Consider the following 23,870-nt stretch of genomic DNA (forward strand, 5'->3'; position numbering starts at 1 on the left):
GCAGATGACTTATTGTTGACATTGATCGATACACCTTCTTCCTTAGCAACAGAACTGACACAATTTGGGGAGGTGGCAGGCCTAAAAATTAATATACAGAAACTAGTTTCATAAAGGGAAAACATCAGGAAAGAGGGAAGCCTATGTAAACCAATTTATATTAACAGAACAGAGTATGCGATACTTCGGTATAAAATTAACAGATTCCTTGAAGTCGATGTACCAAGCAAATTATCTCTCTCTCCTGGTGTCAATCAAGCAGTGGCTTAAAATGCCAATTTTCTGACAACATCATGGACGGGAAGAATACATGTAATTAAAATAAATGATGGTTCACCCAAAGGTTTTGTATTTTTTCCAGGCATTGCCGATAATGGTCCCTCTGAAATTCTTTGAGACACTTAACAAGATATTGAGGGATTATATTTGGCAAGGCAAGAAATCTAGTTTTCATGGAAGGTATTAACGGCACCTGTACAAAAGGGGCAATGAGGGTACCACATTTTCAAACTTACTATCAGTGTGCCCAACTGTGGATCATTAGGGAATGGTTTAAAGGTGACTCAGAGAAAATTTGGGTACGAATGGACAGAGCAGTAGTTTGTAAACCCCTTCATGAAGTGTTATGGTGTCAAAAACAGGATTGTCCCAGTAACATTTATAAAACTAAAATAACTGCGTTGATGGCGCAGGTATGGGATACTGTGGTGAAGCAATCGGATATTACTACGTTTCCCCCTCCGTCGCACCTCTTTTTCACAATCCCCAGTTCACGCCAGGATTAGAACAGAATGCATTTAAGAAATGGTAGGACGCGGGATGTTTGAAGATGGGCGACATGCTAGACAGTCAGGAGATTAGAACATTCCAGCAATGCAAGCAGGCGTTTTTGTTGAATGAAAATGAAAGCTTTAGTTATGTTCAATCACGATATTGGACAATGGTCAACAAGCACTTCATAATAAGAGATCTATCCTTATTCGAGAATTAGATCACTACAAACTCGGGCAATAGACATATGGTCATGGCATTATATAGGATAATCGGAGAATTTGATCCAAATGGAATAGGGATACATAAAGCTATTGGATAATGACACAGGTACTGTTTGGACAGAGACCCAGTGGTTGGCGGTTTGGAAGGGAATCCCAAAATTGATGCAGGCAATCCAGATACGGGAAATGTGGGTGAAGGTGTTGGTACAAAGGCACCTAACACTGGAGAAGCTGCATACGTTTTATAAGAATGTTTTGGGTGAATGCTGCCGGGGATGCAAAGAAAAAGGAACATGGGTTCATATATGATGGGAGTTCTCGACAATTAAATTTCTGGGGGAAATGTCATCAAAGCAATGTATGAGATGTTTAGTCTCCAGTTACGAAGAATCATAGGGAAGTCGTTGTTGGGTCTGGGTGACATTTTGGTTGCTTTAACTGAAAGGAAACAAAGGAAAGCATATATAATATTGTCGGTGGCTGCAGTGTCACTCATAGCGCAAAAATGGAAACAATCTGTGGCCTGAACTGAGCACGAGTGGCTAACAAAAGTTTGGCATTACGTTTCTCTGGAAGGGGTCACTTACTTAGTACAAGAGGAACAAAGAAATTTAAGAATGATTGGGAGTTTTTGCTGGACTTTTTGCACAAAGACTTTCGTGAGAACTGGTGCCTGCAAATAATATGGATTTTGGACTTATTCAATTAAAAGTACAACTATCTGGATTGTAAAGTAATGTTTGCATTGAAGTGGTAGCTGTCCGGATTAGGGGTGGAGGGGATTCTGGGGGGTTCTGATGGAACAGTGTTGTTTTTGGGGACGGGGGGATTTTGTGTTTTTTTTCTGTATTTCTTTTTTTTTCTTTGCTTGCATTTAGGGTAAAACAATGAAAATATCAATAAAAACAGGATTTAAGAAAAAGAAAAACACTGGACAGACGCAGGGCCAGGCTGAGACCCCAAGGCACTGTCTTTTGTCTGTTATTGAATGAAAACGGGTGCCAAATCTTCAGCCAGTTTGGAGGTCACTTGCTACGGTGGGGAAGAGAAGATTTTCTTTTTATTCTGTGGTACTTGGCTCATTCTCAAGAATATACGTGGTTATAACTTGAGTGTGAAATCTAGCAATCACTCACTCCTCTGTACGAGTGGTATGTAGACTGAAGGAGCTTTTATCCCACTTGCTTCTTGAACACCTGAATGCCAAATGATGGTTAATTCTGTGCATCACTAGGCAGGGTCATTTCTTTTTTTTTTTAGGTAAATGATGGTGTGGTGAACAGATCTGGTAGATTGTGAGAGGCTTTTATGTTGATCTTTGTCAGTGGGATTCTGCAGGGTGCTGGTAGCAGAACTGAATACATTGGGAGGCAGAGGGGGTAGAACAAGAGTGAAAGAAGATTCAGTCCTGGTATGGGGAGACAAGTCAGTAGGTGAGGGAACAAGTCCCAGAGACCCAAGATAGACCTGGCATATTTAGTTATGCATTGTCTGTGTTCCAGATGACCGTGGGGCAGAAGGGGTCTGGAATACCATGAGATAGTACAGAATTATGACACGTCACATATCTGTCACTGAACAATAGAGTATGATCAGGGTCTTTTGGAACTACTACAGTGATTTGTATTACACCCAAGTAAGAAAGGATCAGAAACAATTTGATGATTAATTGGATGAATCCACATTCCCCAGGTTTGTGTTAGGAGGATATGATTCAACTAGATGAGCCTGTATTGGAGGATGAGATTAGATGTACCGAAGATACTATGGGCAGTTTTAAATCACCACTTTACCTAGCCAAGAAAGTCACCATTTCTGGAAGCCAACATACCACCAAAAGCCACAATCCCATCAGGCTGGAAACAAAACTGCCAGATGGGGAGGGGGAAGCAAAAACAGGCCTTTGTCAGTTATGCATCCTTTCTAAGAAACAAGTTACCAACACACAGAAGACTAGCATCGTCCATTCTACAGTTCAGGTAGGACCTTTTCTGATCACTCCACACAACCCCAATACTCCCTCACTGAAGCTCCCCCCATCCTGCTCCCTGTATATATATCCCACTACCTCTTTTAATCTAATACCCTTACTTGTAACTCTTATGTGTAGCTCATATGTACAGTGCTCCATTCCTTTTGTTTGCACACTTCATAATTCTCACGCATCCATATATATATTCTTGTGTAGTCTGTTGTGGAGTTCACAGATGTTCTGGTGACTAAGCTGCATGCAGATCTGTATCCGGGCACTTGAGTTAGGCCAACTACTGGACTGCATTCAAGGGGCATTGTTGATCTTGCTCCCCAAACCAGGCAAGGACAAAATAGAGTATGACTTTTAGCGGAATGTCTCTTGAATGTGGATGTCAAAATGGCAAGTAAAGTATTGCTGGGGAAGCTGGCACTAGTAGTTGGTAAGCTAGTGCATGCGGACCAGCAGCATTTATCCCCCAAAGGAATAGGGCTTTTAATTTGAGAAGAATTTCTTTTGCTTTTGGATCGTATAAGAGTCTCCCAAACCCATAGTGATTGCTAGTTTGGATGCCTGTAAGGTATTTGGCACAATAAACTATCGTTCATGAAAACGACATATTGAAGCTAGGTGCTCGAATTCTGTATTGGGTCTTGTTGCTTTACTGGGTACCTGTACCTGGGTATTTCGTACCTTGAAACACTTGTGTATAGGCGTGTTAGAAATGCCATATCATATCACAGGCTGGGGTTCATACCATTGACTATCGTAATGACTTTTGTTACATGAGCAGCACACAAACTGGACCATTTCAGGTGGCCGCCCTGACCTATGCCAGAGAAAAATATGGCACCACAATAGACTTTGCTACAACGGAAGCATCTGAAATACTTAGATTCACTTGTTCTGATTATTCAGGCAAAATACTATTGTTTTCGCTTAAATCTTTATTTCAGTCAGAGACCATTAAAGAATACACATCTAAATTCGGACACACAAAAATTAAAACACATCAAAAGGTAGTTATACATTTAAATAAATATAGATATGCATGGATATTCATTTAAACCAGTAGAACAAAGCAAAGGTCAATAATTCACACACACAGCTCGGAATGAATTAAAAGCGAATGTAAAAACATTTATTGGATGAACAGAAACAAAACGTACCCAATAATTTCTGTATCATTTGGACAGAAAATAGAACAGTGATTGCACTTCCTTCCCATCTCTCCATAGCTGTAATCAAAGGAAATAAATTAAACATTGTTTGAAAAGGAAGACTAGATCTTTGGATAAACACCATCACATATACACTTCCAGTATCCAAGTGGAAGAAATCAGCAGATGGGCTTTATTAGAAGGCTTGAGAGGTTCCGGTGATACTCTTTCATGACTGCAATTTTTAAGTAAGTGTATTTTTATTTTAGCCGAACTGCCTGTTTCCCTAACTTCTGGATTGTAAAATAAGTGGCTAGCATTGATAACACTGAGTATTTTTCAAAATAAAGCAACCATGATATTCTATCGTCCCCTCCCCCCACCACATCTTGGAACATCCTTGAGTATCCTAAGGGTCAAAAAGGTCATACAATCTGCCCACAGAGACAGCCAAACTTGAATGGGTGCAAGTACACAAAGATCCTCAAGGAATTCGAGCCACAATTCTAGCTGAATAGCAAAAGTTGTTGCAGATTATGGGAGGTCCAGGATTGAGCTACAGAATATTTTTTTGTCATCACTTAACAGTGTGTTTGTGATCTCCATACTCAAGACCTCGGCCCCATATAGGGCAATGGCCTGTGCCTTAGCTTTTTATACTACAGGTGTGTCATCCTAGGGTTGCATTTTGTAACAAAGCAAATTTTGTGAATATCTCCTATGGATTTTTCATCATTTTAATGAGTTGGCTGTCTATACGTGCAGCACCTTTTCCATTCCACAAGAATCTGGTCCCCAAATAATTAAATGTGCATACTTTGCCAAGGGGGTTGCTATAAGCCATGAAGATTTGCAAACATTGCTGGCTGTAAGGACTGACCTAGTGACACTTACTTTCATTTTCCTTTGTTCCATAAAAATAACATAAGCATATCAATTCCTGTTAGGCCTTTGGTGTCCTTCCCATAATGGCAACAATACCACCAGAAGCTAACATGGGAATCCTTCCGTTAATCATTGAGAAGTTGGCAGAAATGTGTTGCTTGGTGCTCAGTACGTTATTTTTTAATATAAATTAAAAAGAAGGGACGAAAGTACACAACCCTGGTGGAGACCTTCAAGTGTTTTAAAGTCCTCTGCATTTGCCACAACCATCATACCTGACCACCAATTCTGTTTCTATGACGATGAGATTAAGAAGAACACAAGATTCTCCCATATTAGCTAATATGGACTAAAGAATAGGAGAGGACAATATACCGAGTCAAAGCTGTAGAAATGCCCATAAACGAGAAATATAGGGGCTCATTTTTTTATGACTGTATACTTAAATGTTAGAAACATATTATGTTTCAAACTTTTTCCAAAATGACATTTTCCAAAATCTTGGATGACCCGTCCAGTAATGAGATTGGGTAGTATGATTTCACCTTTTTTTTTTTTTTTTTTTTAAATGGGAACTATGATTGACTGATGCCAGGTTTTTGGGATTTCATTAGGAGAAATGATTGCCTTAAATAACGTATATGAAATAAGGCTGCATAACTCTTATTTTATTTTTTACAGGTCAGCAGGGATGTAATCTGGCCTTGGACTTGTTTTAATTTTTGGGTCCATAATAGCATTGATCACATCAGTATATGACAAATGAAACCTTTCAGCATTAGTTAGGATAATATGCAATATGAATACTAGGGTATATAACAGCAATCCCGTGGGCCTTTGCTGCGAAAATGTCATGAAAATATTTGATTAAATTCAAAGCGTATCCACTGGTTTGAATTCCCACCTTAATCCCAAATTTAGCCACTTTGCATACCAGGTTGTTACTAGGTAATGGAGTCGATATTCCTGGAAAGTTGAAACAGATGACTGGTCCTCCCATGCTGATTGTGCCAATTCCTTTTTCCCCATTTGCACACACCTGACTATACTCCTACATTCTTCTCATCAGAAGACCTGTATCTTTAAAATGCAATTTCATGCTATTGTTTAACTTAAGTTTAATTTCCCACCTTTCGAACCTTAAAAGGCGTTCCGAGACCCACTGGCTAGGGCCAGCGCTGAACAAAAATTCAAATGGAAATGATGACTTCCCACAATTCCACCCTAGCTGTTTTATCAGACAGGATGAACCAGCCTTTTTTTGTTTTATAGGATTTTCTTTACATTCCTTGACGTTATAGACTATGTCCTTTGTACATTTTTTTACATGCATTAAGCACCTCGCTATCAGTGATGTTGTAGCTATGGATGTTTAATATGAGGGGAGTCCCTTCACTCAGGGAGAATAAATATGTTTCTTGTTTAGAGTCTCAGAACAATATCCAATTGCTCCTTTCTATGGGTGACATGCAGACTGAAGGAAAAGTTATCCCGTGTGCTGGCATGGTGCTTCAACACTTCAATGCCAACTGATGTTTTTCTGGGGCCACGTTGGGGAGGGAAATGTATTTATTTCCAAGTAAATGATGGCTTGGTGAACTGTTTGGATAGGCTTTGAGCATCTTTTAAGACTTTTATTTGTGGTGTTGTATATTTGTGGTAATTTGAAGGACGCTGGTAGCAAAACTGAATAAGCTGGAGGGACAGGTTGTAGAACAAGAGTGAAGGGAGGGACAGGTTGTAGAACAAGAGTGAAGGGAGGGGGGCGTGGACAGGTGTTGGGGGCTCAAACCCTGTAAGGGGAAGTAAGCCAGTGTACTCCATGCTCATCATTCCTTCCCATTCCCGCAGCCCTTTCTATAACTCTGAGTTGTCCTCAGTTCCCTCTGGCAAGTTCAGAGATGTAGCGTGACTCGCAAATGGGCACATGCGAGAAAAACAAAATCCTGACCGGATATACAATGAACGAAAAAAACTTCTCTCTGTGCCCATGATTAGCTTGGGAATGCTTACAGAGGGAAGATCCAGTTTCCTGCAAACCTGATAGGCCTGTACTAGCTCAAAAGACCCAGTTCCACATAGCAGCGAGAATGCCAGCTCAGAAGGGAGCCATGACCTCCTGCCTGACCTGAATAGGGCGGGCCGGGTCAGGGGCCAATCTCTGGGATTGGAAAACACACCACACCATGTGTAGATAAAGAGAATGGTGTTGCACACACATGGAAAGGTGTCGTAACTAGGGGGCAAGGGCCAGTCATGGTCCAGGAAATGTAGGAAGGAGCAGACCCACGAATCAGAGCTCTTAATGTCTCAATCCAGTAATTTGCACTTGTATAAAAGGTGGCAGGAACCACAGCATTTTGAAGGTTTTTGATAGGCTTTAGGATGGCATTCTAGCAAGAGGGAGGTGGTGCAGGGAGAGGTGATTCAGAAGTACACAACCTACATTGTCCAAGACAAGAGGGCTAGGCGGAAAAACCCAGAACCAGAGAGGAGGGATACAGTAGAACCTGAAATTCCCTAGCCAAAAGGGCCAGCGAGTGTTGAAAATGCGGGCAGGGGAAGCAGCAACGCAGAATCTGAGCGGGTCATGTCAGGTTGGTGAACTAGAGCCATAGGGAAGTGGAAGTAGGTGGCAGGGTCAAGTAAGCCATAGTATTCGAGACATACAGGTTGAAGGATCAGGCTATCATAGGGGGCCTGCCGAAAACCTGGGCCTGGGGGACAGGCACGGGCTAGACAGTGGAAGTAAAGGGCATAAAGTGAGTTGGGGCACTATATCCATAATGAAAGTGACGCTTGCAGTGTGTCATAGAGCTCTAAGAGCAGTGAAGCCATCTGAGGCTCTACTCAGGTTTTGAGTGGCAGTTGCACGGCCTCCTGCTTAAACCTTAGAGCCCTGCATTTAGGACTCAATTTAGGGAGTGAAAGAAATCTTACCTATAAGAATATAAATAGGTGGGGAAATGCCTACACCCCACCCCTGCACAACACAGCAGCTGGAAGAACCTGGAGGACATGAGGTTGGGCAACCTAACTGAACAGGTGGTGATGCAAAGATGGAGACCAGCTAGAATGACACATTCTTTGAATAACAAGATCAAGACTGGAGTCCAACAAGTGTACTGTGGCACTATAAACTCTGGGAGACTGAGGCTGTGGATGACCTGTTTGGACGTAGTCTTTGGTGTGAACACTCAGGAATGATCGGATTTAGATTAGGAAATGGGAGGAGGAAGGTACATTACAGAAATGTAGAAAGCATGTTTGCCTACATCTGGAGGTTCTTTATGTAATGTAAGAGTGAAGTGGTGAAGTATGAGACAGGTTTGAGATTCCTGCTCAGTAACCAGATCAAGTGCTTCATCGTAGTGTATGCAACACCGGTGGAGCTTGCAAAGATGAACAATGGTCTGTAATCACATGGTTGGAGATGTAGTTTTAATACCAACAGACTTTATTTATATTTGATGATAATGTATGAAAGTGGCACTTTATTCGTGAGCAGAGGTAGATAAGTGCCAGGGGATCTAGGTTTGGAAAGTCGTGCTAAATTAAGTTTTGCTCACTGGCATTGCTACTGTTAAGAAAGAATTGTAAGATGCAGGTGAAATTATCAGGTCCGTCACTGTTTCTGGCCAACTGCAAAATAACTAAATGCTGGTGGAGGATTGTAGCTTTAGATATGCAGACAAGGAGAGCAAGAAATACTTATGTTTCGGTTTACACCATTTACAAAAGACAAAATAAAATACTCTACAATACAGAATGCAAAGAGGTCGTAATGAGCCCCAATTAAAAGACAATACAATTCATAATTCAGGAAAAAACGTGATAAAATATACAATAAATGTGTTAAAAGCGGAACATTTTCTAGCCATATGTTTAAAGGCCTCGTTGATGTACTCTGATAAGTCATTGATAAAACGGGCATCAACACAGGACAGAAAAATATGTGTAGCAGCAGTAACATGTCTGATATTATTGATTGGAAAATGTCTCATCAGCCAAAGGCATCTCAAGTCTAAAGTTTCGACAAACAAATGCAAAAAATGAATTAGATCCTCTTCCGCCATGTCATCCGATCCCTTGGTGGTAAAACATACAGGCTCATCATTGCAATGATAAGTCTTTGGGCCGCAGGGCGGATAACACTAAGCGAGAAATTCTCGCAATAGATAAGACGAGCCCTCGACAAGTGACCAACTGAGCATAGATTTTCCATGCCATTTGTTACCAAGTCGAGTTCTCGCCTTCTGGCTTTCATAGACAGTAGGCCTCATTACGAGTCAGCCGGTCCGGAAAGAACGGTGGTGGTAAATCTGCCACCACCGTTCTTTCCGGACCGGCTGATCCTACAGGTGGGAGGTGTCACTCCCGCCAGGTCTGACCTGGCGGGTTTAACACCACCCGCCTGCAAGCGGACATGGAAACACTGGCACCATTACAGCATGGTGCTGGTGTTTCCACTTCCCCATTCCCATGGAGTCCTATGGACTCCATGGGAATGGGGACTTACGGAATTCCCGGGTCACCGGGGTCGTAATGCCCCGGTAATTCTGGGAATCACGGAGGCGTAATGGTAATACGAGTCCGGTGGTAACCTGCCGTTTTTTCCGGCTCGGTTACCGCCAGACTCGTAATGAGGCCCACTAATACGGCCATCCATTAGATCACCAAAAACAATACCCCATTCCCTGCACAAAACAGAACACTTCTTATACCAGGGATAAAAAACATATGGTTCTGCGTTTACTAATTCTCCCCTCCTATTGACAATATTGGGGTTCACCACCAGGGCAGATTGCAGTTTACAAAAGTACTCTAAAAACCTGCGTTTCTGCCTGGACTCCAATATTTGGAGCCCAGACTCCAAAGCGAAGGCTAATCCTGGCATGCTGGGCGACACACCCAACAGCTTTCTCAGACAAATATGTAAGATCCGATGGAAGGAGGTGCAACACACACTACCCCAGATTTCGCTACCATACAATATTGCTGAGTAGGTCTTGGCCTCCAATACCTGGATGCCTTTATCAAATCGGAGATTTAAGGAAGTAGGCAACGGCAGAGTGGAACTTGAGGGCAGATGTTGAGACAACGGGCAGTCACAGCACATAATAGCATAGAGTAGTGGAAAACCTAGATTGTCCCTTAGACCTGGGCTGCCTTATAGTTTTTTGTACAGATTTATATGATCTTCTGTGACTTGTAGTTATTGTAGTGGAATATCTAGAATAGATAACTTGAAGTTCAGAGACCCATCCTCTGTGGACGTGATTAGGTCTGTGAGCCTGGAGGAGTGGACGGACCTACTGGATGTTGGTTCTTGCCTGATGTTCTGGACAGCTGGGTGTATGGCTCTAAAAGTGTTATGGCTTTTTCTGATAAACACTGGCACTGATGGATTGTTAACCACTGTGTTACATTATTTTACCCTTTGATGTACACTGGATTTACAGGGGGGCCTTCTGGGCCCATACTTTCCTGAGTGTATTATCACCGACTGTGATAGACTCTTTTGTTATCAGTAAACGCTTACTACACTTGATCATATTTTAGTCTCAAATGTTTTGTTTTCTTAGCAATTATAGGCCTTCCTTTGTACATACAAATTACACACTGAGGTTCATGTTCTCAACCTTTATACGCCCATGCATCACTTTTGCCCACAGTTGTTCTCGCTAACTCATGTTATTTATTGCAGGACGCACAAACATATGCGGAAGACACCGGCCTGCTTTTTATGGAAACATCAGCAAAAACCGCCATGAATGTGAATGAATTATTTTTAGCAATAGGTAAGTCAAGGTTTTGCTATGTAGCAAAAGGAAATCTGTGTTGAGTAGTCGAGTAGCATTGTCCTGAGTGGCATCTAGAGGGATTCGAAATGCGACTCCACGACAGGCAGATCTGAACAGTATTACCCAAGTTGACCTGGGCCAATTTGCCCATGACCGAATTTCTTGTTGCCGTTTTGACTGCAAATATATGTGGGGGGGAGGTTTGGGGTAATAAATAATATAGTGGGTTTGGGGTGGGGGCTGCATGGGAGTTCCTCTCGCATATATTTGCGTTCAAAATGGCAGCAAAAAACTCAGCCAAAATCGGACACAGGCAAAATAATACAAGCAATTCGTATGCATCCATTTGAACAGCATGAGTCAATTTGACAACCATTTTGGATACTTGAAGTCGTAGGCAGCCTTGGTTGAGTGTGGACCTTTTCACTCTTGAACTCAAGCACATAGGTTTCACATTTCTCCAGCATGGGGTCTGGCATGGATTCACATGCAAATAAATATTCCCCGTCGTCAGGCTGGGAATCCTTGGTAAAGAAAAAATCAGTATCAGTTTCGTTTCTGATCTGTCTTTCTTAGTAGTAACCAATCACTGATCTCTGGGTCATACTGCCCCCAGCCAATGACTGCCCTCTCCCTAAGCCCCGCCTCTGGCAGCCATCCTCAGATTTTTACCGCACGCTCAAGTGTTGGGAGTCCTCGTGCTTGGCTATCGAGTTTTTGCTGCGTTTTCGCCCTTTTTCAGGAGATTTTCTAATTTTTTTCGGTTTAATTGAGCCTCAAGCTCCACCGTTTCTACTTCCGATAACGGGGACCCGTTTCGGAATTCTTCTACGCCCCTCAAGGGTGAAGTTTTCGTCGAGTCTGCGCTTCTTGGAGGATTCCGGAAGATCTGCGGCCTACCTCAACGGACATGGCCCAGGACAAGGGAAGCTCGACGCCCGGATCCAAGCTGTTCAGGTGTTGCCCTGGATGCGGATTACAAAACGTTTTCAAGGAGGACGCGCAATCGCGATGTCTCTACTGCCTCCATGAGGACAAGACACACGTGGAGAAGGACTGTGCGTTCTGCAAGAACCTTTCGGAACGGACCAAACAAGATCATCGTTCCTGCCTCGCCGCCTGGCTGGAGAAGGGCACAGCAGGTGAGAAGGCGAAGAAAGTCTGAGCGGGCTTCTAAGTCCTGTGAGGGTGCCCCGGCGACGGGGGCCCAACAGAAGGCCAAGCACCGCGAGTCCGCGGGCACCGGGAGCGCCGAAAGGTGGGGCTCTTCGGCTGCCAGGCAGGGTGCGACTTCCCCGGCATGTTCAACCACGAGCCAGCGCTCTGGTTCGGGGAAGATGAAGTCCGAGAACCCGGGTAAGCTGCTGGAGCGGCCCCGGTCGATCTCGAAGGGGGAGCGAGGCGCTGACCCTCCCCCCAAGGCGAAGGCCCAGGACGCACCTAAGGTGGTGAGGGCTTTGATCCCGCCATCAAAAGCCTCTATCGAAGTGGTCGCTGCGACCCTGGCGAACCCGGCTGAGACTACACCAGTGGAAACGGCCTCTAGGCCCAGAGTATCCCTGCCACCGCGGAGGGAATCCTCTTTCCAGCCCATTGTTAAGACCCCTGTGAAGTCCCCGGCGGAAAAAGAGGGGGGGGGGCGGGGCGGTGGCCATTACAGACTCAGAATCAGCCTCTGAGGAGGAGCTGGTGGAAACCGAGAAGGGCCTCAACGAGAGGTTCATAGGCCTCAATGAGAGGTTCGAGAAGGGATGGTCCCCGCTAACGTGATCGAATATAGCGAGAATGGCGACGAAGAGGGCCCAGTGGAGCGGCCATCCCATCCGTCGCAGCCATTACCCGAGCCCCAGGATAGCTTGGCGGCCATTTTGTTGGCGATCCAATCCTTATGTACCGAGATAAAGACGAGATTACCACGGACCCCGACGGAGGATCCAGAACCAGGCCTGTCGGGAAACCCTCCGAACAAGCGGAGGAGAGTCCACCTTTCTCCGCCCTTTGTGCCCGCGAGGCCTGTGGACCCCTCATCCCCCTCGCCGGACCCTAGAGAGGATACGGCAACGAATACAGACGACGGTGGCGGCGATGACACAGCGGACATCCCGTCATCATCCCCCTAAGGAAGGGTTTCTTTACCAACGACGAGAGGCCGAGAGGAAGACGGTCCTCGCAGTGCCTTTGTTCGACGACATCTGGGACGAGGGGCTCGCTGTCCTCAAGAACCCTTCCACGACACCCGCCAAGAGGGACAAGTACGAGAAGAAGTACCGAGTCCCTGATGTTGCCCCCTTGTGCCTCAGGGCCCAGCCCATGCCGGATTCTGTCGTCTCGGCAGCGGCTAAGAAGAAAGCAGCGGGGGCGGCGGCTTCACCTTCCACTTCCCCGCCGGACAGCGAGGGCAAGAAGTTGGACTCCATGGGACGACGAGTCATCTCGTCGTCGGCAACGACGATTAAGGCGGCCAATGCCTTAGCGATCGTGGCCCGCTATGACAGGGAGCTCTGGTTCAAGATAGCTCCCCTGCTAGACTTCCTACCTGACAAGAGGGTGGAGGCCCTACAAATTCTGCAGGAAGGCGAGGTGGCGTCGGATCACGCCAGAACTGTGGCAACGGACATTGCCGATACCGGATTTCGCCAATTGGGCAACAGAGTTTGCCACCGACGACGAGGATGGCTCAAGGCGACAGACTTTCGCCAGGACCTCCAGACCAGAGTGTTGGAAATGTCGTTGGACGGCAACAACCTTTTTGGTAAGGCGGTGGACGAGTCTCTCCAGGCCATCAAGACTGACTCGGAGACGGCCCGGGCCCTAGGGGTACTTCAACGATGATGGCCCTTTCGGAGCTCCGGAGGCAGACAGGGTGCCTCCAAAGGATCCAGCGGTGGCTCTTCCACTTACCGCCAAGCGGCCCGCTCCTCTTCCCAGGAGGCCTACAGAGGTTGCGGCAAGCAAGGGGATCCCGCCTTTTGTCGCCAAGGAGGCCAAGGCGGCAAGGCCGCCTCCAAGCAAGACTGACCAGGCCGTGTCGTCGGGCCCCCACCGAAGCACCCCGGTGGGAGGCCGGCTGACGAAGTTCGTCAGCGTGTGGGAGTCCATCTCCACCGACCGTTGGGTGCTGGACACCCTGGCCAACGGGCACCCGCTGGAATTCCAAAAGAAGTGCCCTCGCATTCCTCCCGTGGCCAGGAAGGAGAATCACGTCCCTCAACTGCTATCAGAGGTAAGGGCGATGCTCAAGAAATGTGCCATCTAGCTCGTCCCCAGGAGGCTCTGGAGTGTACTCGAGGTACTTCCTCGTCAGAAAGAAGACAGGCGGTTGGCGCCCCATCCTGGACCTGCGTCGGTTAAACAAATGCATCAAGGCGCAGAAATTCAGGATGGTCACCCTCCAGCATATGCTGGGATAGCTGGAGGAGGGCGACTTCCTATCGTCGTTGGACCTGGAGGATGCTTACTTCCACATCCCCATTCTAAAAGGGCACAGGAAGTTTCTCAGGTTCGTGGTTCAGGGACGCCACTACCAATTCAGAGCCCTACCGTTCGGATTAAAGTCGGTACCCAGGGTTTTCACCAAGTGCCTGGCACCAGTGGCGGCGCGGCTGCGCCTGCAGGGGATCCACGTCTACTCCTACCTGGACGACTGGCTAATCCGGGCAAGGACAAGAGAACTCGCCGGCGAAAACACAGCGAGGACCGTCCGGCTGCTCACGGAACTGGGGTTCGCCATCAACTACCCCAAATCCCACCTGGTTCCTTCGTAAGTAGCACTGTTTCTGGGAGCGAAGCTCGATACAGTGGGGCAATTGGCCTCCCCGTCAGAGGAGAGGACGAAGACCATCCTGGGCAAGGTGTGGCGCCTGCTAACCGCGGACGTGGCCAGGGCGAGGTCCATCAAGTCCCTCCTCGGGATGATGTCCTCATGCATTTATCTGGTACCCCTTTGCAGACTTTGGATGCGTCCGCTACAGGAGTTCCTCGACGCCCTGCTGGTTTCAGGCGACGGGCTGCTTCGAGGACAAGATCTCTCTCGACGAGGAGTTCCGTCTGGCGATCCTATGGTGGGGTACCCGTGCTCACCTCACTACAGGCACGGACTTTCAAACCCCGGCGTTTCAGGAGACGGTGACGACGGACGCCTCTCTGGAGGGTTGGGGGGGCCCACACCGGAGATCTCCACGCAAGAGGCCTTTGGCTCCGGGAGGAGAGGTCTCTCCACATCAACATTCTGGAGCTCTGTGTAGTGTTCTGGGCGCTCAAGTCGTTCCTTCCGTCCCTCAAGGACAAAGTGGTGAGGATCTTCACCGACAACACCACCATGATGTTCTACATACGGAAGCAGGGGGGCACCAGATCCCCAGCCCTATCCAAGGAGGCCCAGGATATGTGGCACTGGGCCGTCGCCCAGGGGTTGTTTCTGGTTCCCTTCCACTTGGCAGGAATTAAAAACCGTGCCACGAGTGGGAACTACGCCAGGATCAAGTGGATCGGCTCTTCCAACGATGGGGCAAACCCCAGATCGACCTGTTCACGACAGCGACGAACTCCAAGTGCCAGAGGTTCGCCAGCAGGTTCCCGCAGCCAAGGAGCATGGGCGATGCTTTCTCGTTCTCCTGGGACGGCCTGTTCCTATACGCATTCCCTCCGTTGCCGTTGCTGCTCCGCCTCATCAACCAGCTCAAGAATTCCGGGTGCAGAATGATCCTCGTCGCACCGGCGTGGCCGAGGAAGATTTGGTTCCCGGACCTTCTGGACTTGTCAACGTCCCACCAGTCAAGCTGCCGGCGGACGCGGATCTTCTCTCTAGAGAAGGAGACGCCATTCTCTATCACGACCCAAAGTCGCTGAACTTGCAGGCCTGGCTCCTGCAGCACTAGAGTTTGGAGGGTACGATATCCCGGCTGACTGCAGAGAGGTTCTTGCAAAAGCCAGGGCGTCCTCAGCTCTTAAGTGTTACGGTCATAAGTGGAAGAGGTTCTCTGTCTGGTGCCGTGCACAGAAGATTTACCCTCTGCGGATTACGGCCCCTCCAGTACCTCCGTACCTACTGTCGCTGGCCAAAGCTGGTCTGGCTCACGCCTCCATCAAAATACATCTGGCTGCCATCTCCCGATATACCAGGACTATGGGACGGGCGTCCTTGTGTCTCATCGCCTGGTGAAGGAATTCATGAAGGGACTATTCCGATCGTTCCCGCCGGTGAAGACTCCTGCCCCGGCGTGGGAGCTTAATGTGGTGCTGACCAGGCTCATGGGGGTCCCATTCGAGCCTATGCATTCGGCGCCTTTGAAGTTCCTGTCATGGAAGACAGCGTTCCTTGTGGCCATCACCTCCGCACAACGAGTGGGAGAGATCCAGGCCCTATCTTGCAAGCCTCCATACTTGACTCTTCATGACACGAGGGTGGTGCTGAGGACGCACCCCTCCTTCATGCCCAAGGTGCCGTCGGACTTCCACCTCAACGAGCCCTTGGTGTTACCAGTTTTCTTCCCGTCGCCTTCGACGTCGGCCGAGAGGACTTTGCACTTGCTGGATGTAGCTAGAGCGCTGAAGTTCTACATGGACCGCACGAAGAGTTTTCGGAAGACGTCACAACTGTTTGTGAACTTTGGGTCTGTGAATCAAGGGAAGGCTCTCTCGAAGACTTCCATTTCCAGATGGCTCTCCGGCTGCATCATGCACTGTCACCGGTTGGCAAACCGACCGCTGCCCTGCCGTCCGAGAGCCCATTCGACCAGAGCGATCGCTGCTACCACGGCGTTCCTGTCTGGTGTGCCCCTGCTGGACATCTGCAGGGCTGCTACGTGGAGGTCGACGCACACCTTCACAAGATTCTACTGCGTTTATTGGGATTCCAGGGAGGAGTCCAGGGTCGGCCAAGCAGTGCTGCGCAACCTGTTTGCCTAAGGTGAGCCTGGTGAGGAGGTAAGAATTGCTTAATGTTGAGTTTTGGATGTAATGCTTAATGTTGAGCCTTTGCCACCTCCCGTGGTTGTGCATGTGTATACTGCTATGTATTCTTTTATTCATGAGCATGTGAATCCATGCCAGACCCCATGCTGGAGAAGGAACAAGTTACTTACCTGTAACTGTTGTTCTCCAGCATGGGTCTGGCATGGATTCACATGCGAACCCTCCCACCTACCCCTCTGCGGCTCTTCACTTGGTCATACTGCCACTTTGCGTGCTACCAAATCTGAGGATGGCTGCCAGAGGCGAGGCTTAGGGAGAGGGCAGTCATTGGCTGGGGGCAGTATGACCCAGAGATCAGTGATTGGTTACTACTAAGAAAGACATATCAGAAACGAAACTGATAATGATTTTTTCTTTACCGAGGATTCCCAGCCTGACGACGGGGAATATTCATGAGCATGTGAATCCATGCCAGACCCATGCTGGATAACAACAGTTACAGGTAAGTAACTTGTTCCTTACACATTTTGTAACACATGAAATGTTGATTAAAACTAAAAAAACATTCATATTTAACCTTAAGGTGAAGGTTATCTTTAAAAAGTTAAAATCTATAAATGTTGGTAGATGTGAGGAGTCAGGAATGATAATCGGACGCAAGTTAGACATGATTTTAGCTAAAGGCTTTTATTGAAAATAAAGAGGGTTGGGAGAAGGCCTCTAAGTCACTGCACTAGCAGAGTTTCCCTACCTAAACTCAAAACTAAGGATCTGTCGGTGTCAGCATGTCCAAAACAAAACCGTGTCCAAAGTACTATTCTGACCCTACCATTCTGAACAAATGAATTCTAAGGGGAAAAGGATAAATGTTCAAAAGAAAGGAAACATTTATACCTCTCACAAAAAGAAGTCTATAAAGTAAGTGTATCCTTGCTCCAAAGGGTTCTTCCCTTCACCTTGATTCTTTGTCACTTTCTTGGGTTCCAAATAACAACAAAAGTTATCTTCAAACTGATTCTTTCTTTTTATGTGTGGTGGGGATACCTGGTGTACTCTCCTGTCCGAATATTTGTTCCCAAGTCTCTTAAACCAACACAGCCTGCTCGTTAATTATTGTATCGTATTCACTTCCAACTTGCCTGGTGTATTTCCCTACCAGGATCTCTCTTACACATCTGCAACTGCCGGCTATACTCTCCTGCCAGGGCTTCTTGAAAACACACACTTGTAATTTGCCTGGTATACTCTCCTGCCAGTGCTTTCTGTAATCACATGCTTTTAACTGCCTGGTGTACTCACCTGCCAGTGCGGTACTCAAATGCACAAACATATAGCTGCCTGGTCTACTCTCCTGCCAGAGCTTTTCATATGTGAGCTCCTGCTCACTCTCGCACCTTTGATGGTTCTGTTTTTTAACCTTATTGGCTAATATGCTTGGTTTCTTATATATAGCATTTTAGTGTTCCTCTCATATGCTTACAACATGCATTGAAAAACTTGAGTCTCTCCTCATAGAAAACTGCTCTTTCAGCCCGTCTCTCTCCGGTTTCATAAACCGATCCTTTTCTATCTAGTTTCACTTTTTCTAATGATCTCAGTTTGGCATGGCCTCCAATAAGCCCCAGTGTTCCCTATGTCCCTTCGTGGACACAGCGGTTCTTGATGGTGCTTCTTGTTTCTTCAGCGGTCTGCTGGTGATTGTCTCCTGCTTCGCAACCATTTCTCTGCCATTTTCCTACTTCCTGAGGCTTCCGCTGCATTTGTCTGTTTTGCATCGGATTCTGGCGAGCAAATCGCTGTTATCCTACGCTGGCTAATACCCAGGAGCCTTCCGCTGGCTTCTGGCTTTCTCGCTGCGTGTCATCTGCTTCCTGCAGCGCTCTCCCTTTTAGGTTCCCAAACCAGTTGGCTACACTGACTTTCTTCCAGACGGTCCTTCGCACGGAGCAGAGCAACTGGCTCCTGCCGGCAGCCTGCATGTGTTCCTTGTTTCTGTGATTCATATGACCTGGGGACAGGTGTGCGCTCACTGCCACTAGAGCGCTGCCTATGCTCATGGATTCCCATGCTCTGCATTACTCTGCTCCTTTTCATCGTCCCAGTGTTGTGAGGATTGTGGGACTAGTAGTCTCTTCCTGAAAGCACGGTATGAATGGGTTTTAAAGGCAAACTAGGTTTGGAACAAGAGTATGTGGAATTGGAAAGTGTCTTTTCATAAATTTACAAAGCTGGTTGGATTTTGAGAGTTGGCCTTTGGAGTGTAACAAACGATGTGTACTATTCTCCATCAGTGGAAGAGGGAAGGTAGTGGAAGAGTAGGCTGTTAGGGCATGGGCAATCGGAGGTGTATCTTCAGAGAGGAAAGAGGGATACCATGTCTCATCCGATGATGCCACAACCCTCTCCCGAAATGTATTCCCCCACCCCCATGTGATCCTCCCTCATGTAACCGCCCCCAGGGTTAGGATCAGGTAGCGGCTCCCATCCCTAGCCAAATGGAGGGGGTGGGGGATTCACTGCCGGGAAAGGAGTGTGATGATACCATCAGATAATTTACAGAGCACAATGTTAAGCTTTAACAAATTCTTAAACAATAAACATTTGTGACACTGTCTTGTCCTCGGGGGACAAAACCCATCTTTTCTGTGGGTGGTAGAGCTACCAGGGAGTCATCCAGAGCCAGTCCTAATCCTGAGTTGGATGGTGGCTAACGGCCAGTCCAAACCAACCCAATGTAGATCAACCTTGTGTAAGGGCTTTGCTGGAGATTGATTGAACAAATCCCGGAAGCCTCGGAAAAGACCTGCTAGCATAAGCGGGTTACCCAATCTTCCCTGGGACAAAACCTTCCGACAGTGGAGAGAGCCCGCCAGCCGAAATGAGGAGGAAGAAATAAACCCTCCAGTAACTGTGGGAAAACCAGCCCTTCGAAGCACTGAGCCCAAGAACATTGAAGACCTACTACAAGCCCCGGTTGAGGGACAACTAAACATCAGCCGGCAACACCAGAAAACACTTGCGTCTTTGCATGGAGTGATGGGAGAGAGGTGAGAACAACCAGTTGTCCAACCAACTATCCTGCAGAAACTGGGAAGAATAGATCCCTCCACCTTCTTTGTAAACTTTGAATGGGTAGCAGAGACAGCAGGGTGGCATTGAGAACTTTATAGAAAGTACATTACCCTATTATTAACAGGAGAGGCACATCAAGCTTTCAAAGCTCTAAATGCCGACAGGAGAACCTCTTACAATGATTTAAGGGGGACATCCTCGAGAGACTGGGAAAGGACACAGAGCATTACAGCTTTTGCCTCCAGAACTTCCTTCTAGGGCAAGGAGAGATGCATACAGAACTATCATATAGGGTAGGAGATCTGCTTAATGGGTGGTTATTCAACAAAACCTATGATGAAATGAAGAACATGCTGGTGTTGGAAGAATTCATTGACTCACTTCCACCTTACTTGCAGAAAGGGATTTGGCAACTCCATAAGCCCACTTTTGAAGAAGCCATCCAGGCAGCAAATGTCCACCAACGGGCCATGAATTCCTGAGAAACAACGAACGTGCTAAGGAAACATCTGACCGTAGATCAATGTGTCTATGGGGAGAACAGAGCACCAATATCCGGCGGCCGAACCCCACTGTTGCAATTCCCACCAAGAGTAAACTCAAAACTTTTATAATGGTCAAATGAAAGAAACCGGGACTGTTCCCCAGGAGGGGTTCGTGAAATGCTACTCTTGTGGGGAAACCAGGGTGCTTCGCCAGATTGTGCCCAGAAAAACCTAAGGAGGAACCTATGGAAATTGGTGTCCTCCACACTGCCTGCAGAACCAAACCAGAGGCAGAAATGTATATCATATAGTTCTAAGAAGACTGAGACCCTAAATATCCAGTATCTCTCTTTTTACTGAGGAAGACGGGGGGGGGGGGGGGGGGGAGAGTAAGTTTGCACGGTCTGTTCTACTGGCAAAACATATTGTAAATTTCATATTCCAGTAAAGTTCCAAGGTCCCCTAGCCAAGGCCCTATTAGATTCAGGAAGCCAGAAAACAGCTATACGCTCCAATCTAATCACCTTTTAAAGAGCGGACCACTGAAAACCCTGTGTAGATGGTCTGTGTAAGCAAGGGGATATTACCCCTACCCATGTGCGATATTATCCCTACATGTCTTGGGGCAAGAAACACTGATCTCGGATTCCAAGAGGGCCGCTCTGTGGTGAACAGCACGTCCCCCAAGCTCCTGTACTAAAGCAGTGAAAGTGCATGCAAAAGCAGCGAATTAGCCCTCCCCAGGACACACAGACAACTACTGCAGGGCAACCCGGAGTGAAGTGGGCGTGGTACTCGAGCTGCCCTTCCGGCAGTGAATCCAACACGATGCAAGGTCGAACCTTCGCTCCTGTTGCAACTCCTAGTGCACCGCAACACAGACAGAAGTCCTCCCCCAGCATACAAGAGCCGCCCGGAGTTGTGAAGGACCCAGACAGGCTCGCCGGATCAGGGACCCGACCACCGCGCAGGGGGCTGGTGCGGGCCAGGAGTGGGAGACCGCGCAACCCTCCCCAGCGAACCCATCAGGCGGTGGGGGCTCCCTCGCTGCCTTCGTCTCCGCTCAAGTCACCTGCCGGGGACCGGAGACAGCACGCCTGCCAGAAAGGCGCACCCCCGCGACTCGAGCACAGCAAAGTGCACTTCCTGTCCCCGGGAGGAGTCCAGGGGCAGGCCGGGACTGCTACCACCAGGCCATCCCCAACTGAAGCAGGCCAACACACGGGTAGGGCCTCACCCAGAGCAAAGGAGGCTGGGACGCGCACAGGCACGGAAGCCACCAACGGCACCTCAATATCCCCGGAAAGACCTACCCAGGCAGCGTGACCACGAGATAGACCCTGTAGCCAGCCATCCGCCCCACAGCAACCTCCGAGGTCCACCAGGGGTGTCCCCCGTGCCGGGTCAACAGCGAAGCTGCGCCCAAATGTGATCTCGGGGGAAGGCGCCCCCATCTACCTTCTTAAAACATAGTGGGAGAGCTCCCTAGGGAGGGCCTGAACTGTGACGTTATGGACCTCCGGCGGACCCTCCTCCCGCCAGAGCACCCAGGCCCGCAGCGTGCCACTGTGGAGGACACGGAGAGGGCTGGCCAGCAAACCTACCAGGACTCCAGGCACCCCAAGTAACTGAGAAAGGGGGCCCCAAGTGACACCGGAGAGAGCCCCCCCATTTTGGGTGGGGGTGCATTGATCAGATGCCAGGTCTGCGCCAGGCCCCCGACCCCCACTGCATAGTCATTTCCCACAACCCGGAAACCCCCGGAAAGGTACACGCCGAGCGGCTCTACTCCCTGGGGCACGGAGAGAAGCGCGGAGAGCCCCTGACAGCGAAGCAACTCCCAACATACCACAACAACTGCAGTTAGGACCTGCATCCCCGGAGGGAGAGGTACGGCCGTACACTAGACTGAGGCTCGTGAGCTAACTCATCCCCAGCAGGCTCAGGAGAGCTCTGCCCCCAACCGAGACTCCCCTTCTCCCTCATTAGAAAATAGGCCTACTGCTCCGTAAATCGTAAAACTAGCGGAGCAGGGGACAACATATCCAAATCCAGGCAACTATACCCTGGCAGCGGAGAATTGATCCCCACATCCCCGAACAGGGGCCAGGGGAAGCCCTTCGGCAAGGTCAAAGACAGGGCCACAGCCAACACCCTCCACCCCCAGCGGCGTCATAGGAAGAGGCCCCCTGGGGGGCGCACCTTTTAGGAACACGGGAGTCCCCCCTGAACATTGCAGTTCACAAGGCGGCGATGCCGAGCAGCGTACCACCACCGGACGGCCCATAACAGGGGTCAACCGCGGAACGCCCACCGCTGAGATGTCCAGAAGCAGGAACAAGGACACGTTGATACCCTCCAAAATAGCAAAGAAGGTACAGGAAGGAACGCTGGCACAGGTGGTCCAGAGAAACAGATGCCATGGGGACACAGAACACCAGCGAATGGGGGGCTGAAACTGGCACGGACAATAGACAGGAAGACCAGCAAAGACCCGTGACACACTCCTCGCTCACATCCTTGCTGGGAGAAATAGTAGAGAAAATTACAGAGGCAGGCCAAAAACAGAAGGACGCCTTAAGAGAAGACCTGGCCGAAGGAATACAGGAGATCAGAAGGGACATCAATAAGATCGAGGAAAGAGTAGACCCCTACGAAAGGGCGATATAAGAACTAACTGAGAACGCACAGAAAGCAGATGTGCTCCTGGAGACCCTAGCAGTGGCAACCCATAACCTTGAGTTGAGGGCCGAAGATTTAGAAAACAGATCTAGACGGTCCAACATAAGGATCAAATACCTGCCCGAGGACATACAGGATCAAGACCTGACTCAAATTACACAATACATCTTTGGCGACCTTCTGGTGGAAGAACAGAGAGCAGAGATCTAGTTCGATAGAATACACAGATTGGGCCCGAAATGTCAGGAACTGGAGCAAGGCCGAGGGACGTCTTGGTGGTATTCCACAGCTACACCCTGAAGGAGCAGATACTGGGAAGGCCAGAAAGGCAAACCAAATCACATACAATGGTACTGAAATCAATCTCAAACTACACTAAACAAGAAGGCATATTGCCCCGGTATTGGCTCATCTGAGAAACAATCAAGTGTGCTACAGGTGGCTACATCCATTTGCGCTGAGCTTCACCTGGCAGGGGGAACACCATAAGGTAACAATGTACCAACAAACAGCAACTATAATGGGGCTCGAAGAAGATATCAGACCGCTAAACTCCTCATCACCCGGCCAAGCTGCCACACGCAAGACCTGGGAATGGACAACGGTGAAAACCAGGAAGTCGAAGAAAGGGGGGGAAATACCCCTACCCTGTAGCACCCCCTCTTCAGGCAGACCGTACCCCACAGGAACGTACGGAGGGAAAAGGACAAATGATCCGAACACATGGGTACGGTCACTAAAATTATAGCACCCCTGGGGAGGGCACACAACGCGACCAACCATGTGCGCACATGACCTTTATCAGTAGAGACCAGTTACACTAGCGGGAGGGGGAGGGGGGGCACATTGGAATGGGAAGGGGAGATTCCGTGTTGGGGGAAGCTGGATATTACTCGGGTCTA

General features: G+C 48.2%; 1 protein-coding gene across 1 annotated transcript in view; it reads left to right on the forward strand.

Annotated features, from left to right (window-relative positions):
- Positions 1–23,870, forward strand: part of LOC138488653 (ras-related protein Rab-5B-like) — a 565,143-nt gene that overhangs the window by 491,650 nt on the left and 49,623 nt on the right. Inside the window, exon 5 of the mRNA XM_069615820.1 lies at positions 10,720–10,813. Coding sequence (XP_069471921.1) covers positions 10,720–10,813 — 94 coding nt within the window. The remainder of the gene's footprint in view (positions 1–10,719; positions 10,814–23,870) is intronic.

Source organism: Ambystoma mexicanum, chromosome 9, assembly GCF_040938575.1.
Source record: "Ambystoma mexicanum isolate Mex_15411 chromosome 9, UKY_AmexF1_1, whole genome shotgun sequence".
NCBI lineage: Eukaryota > Metazoa > Chordata > Amphibia > Caudata > Ambystomatidae > Ambystoma > Ambystoma mexicanum.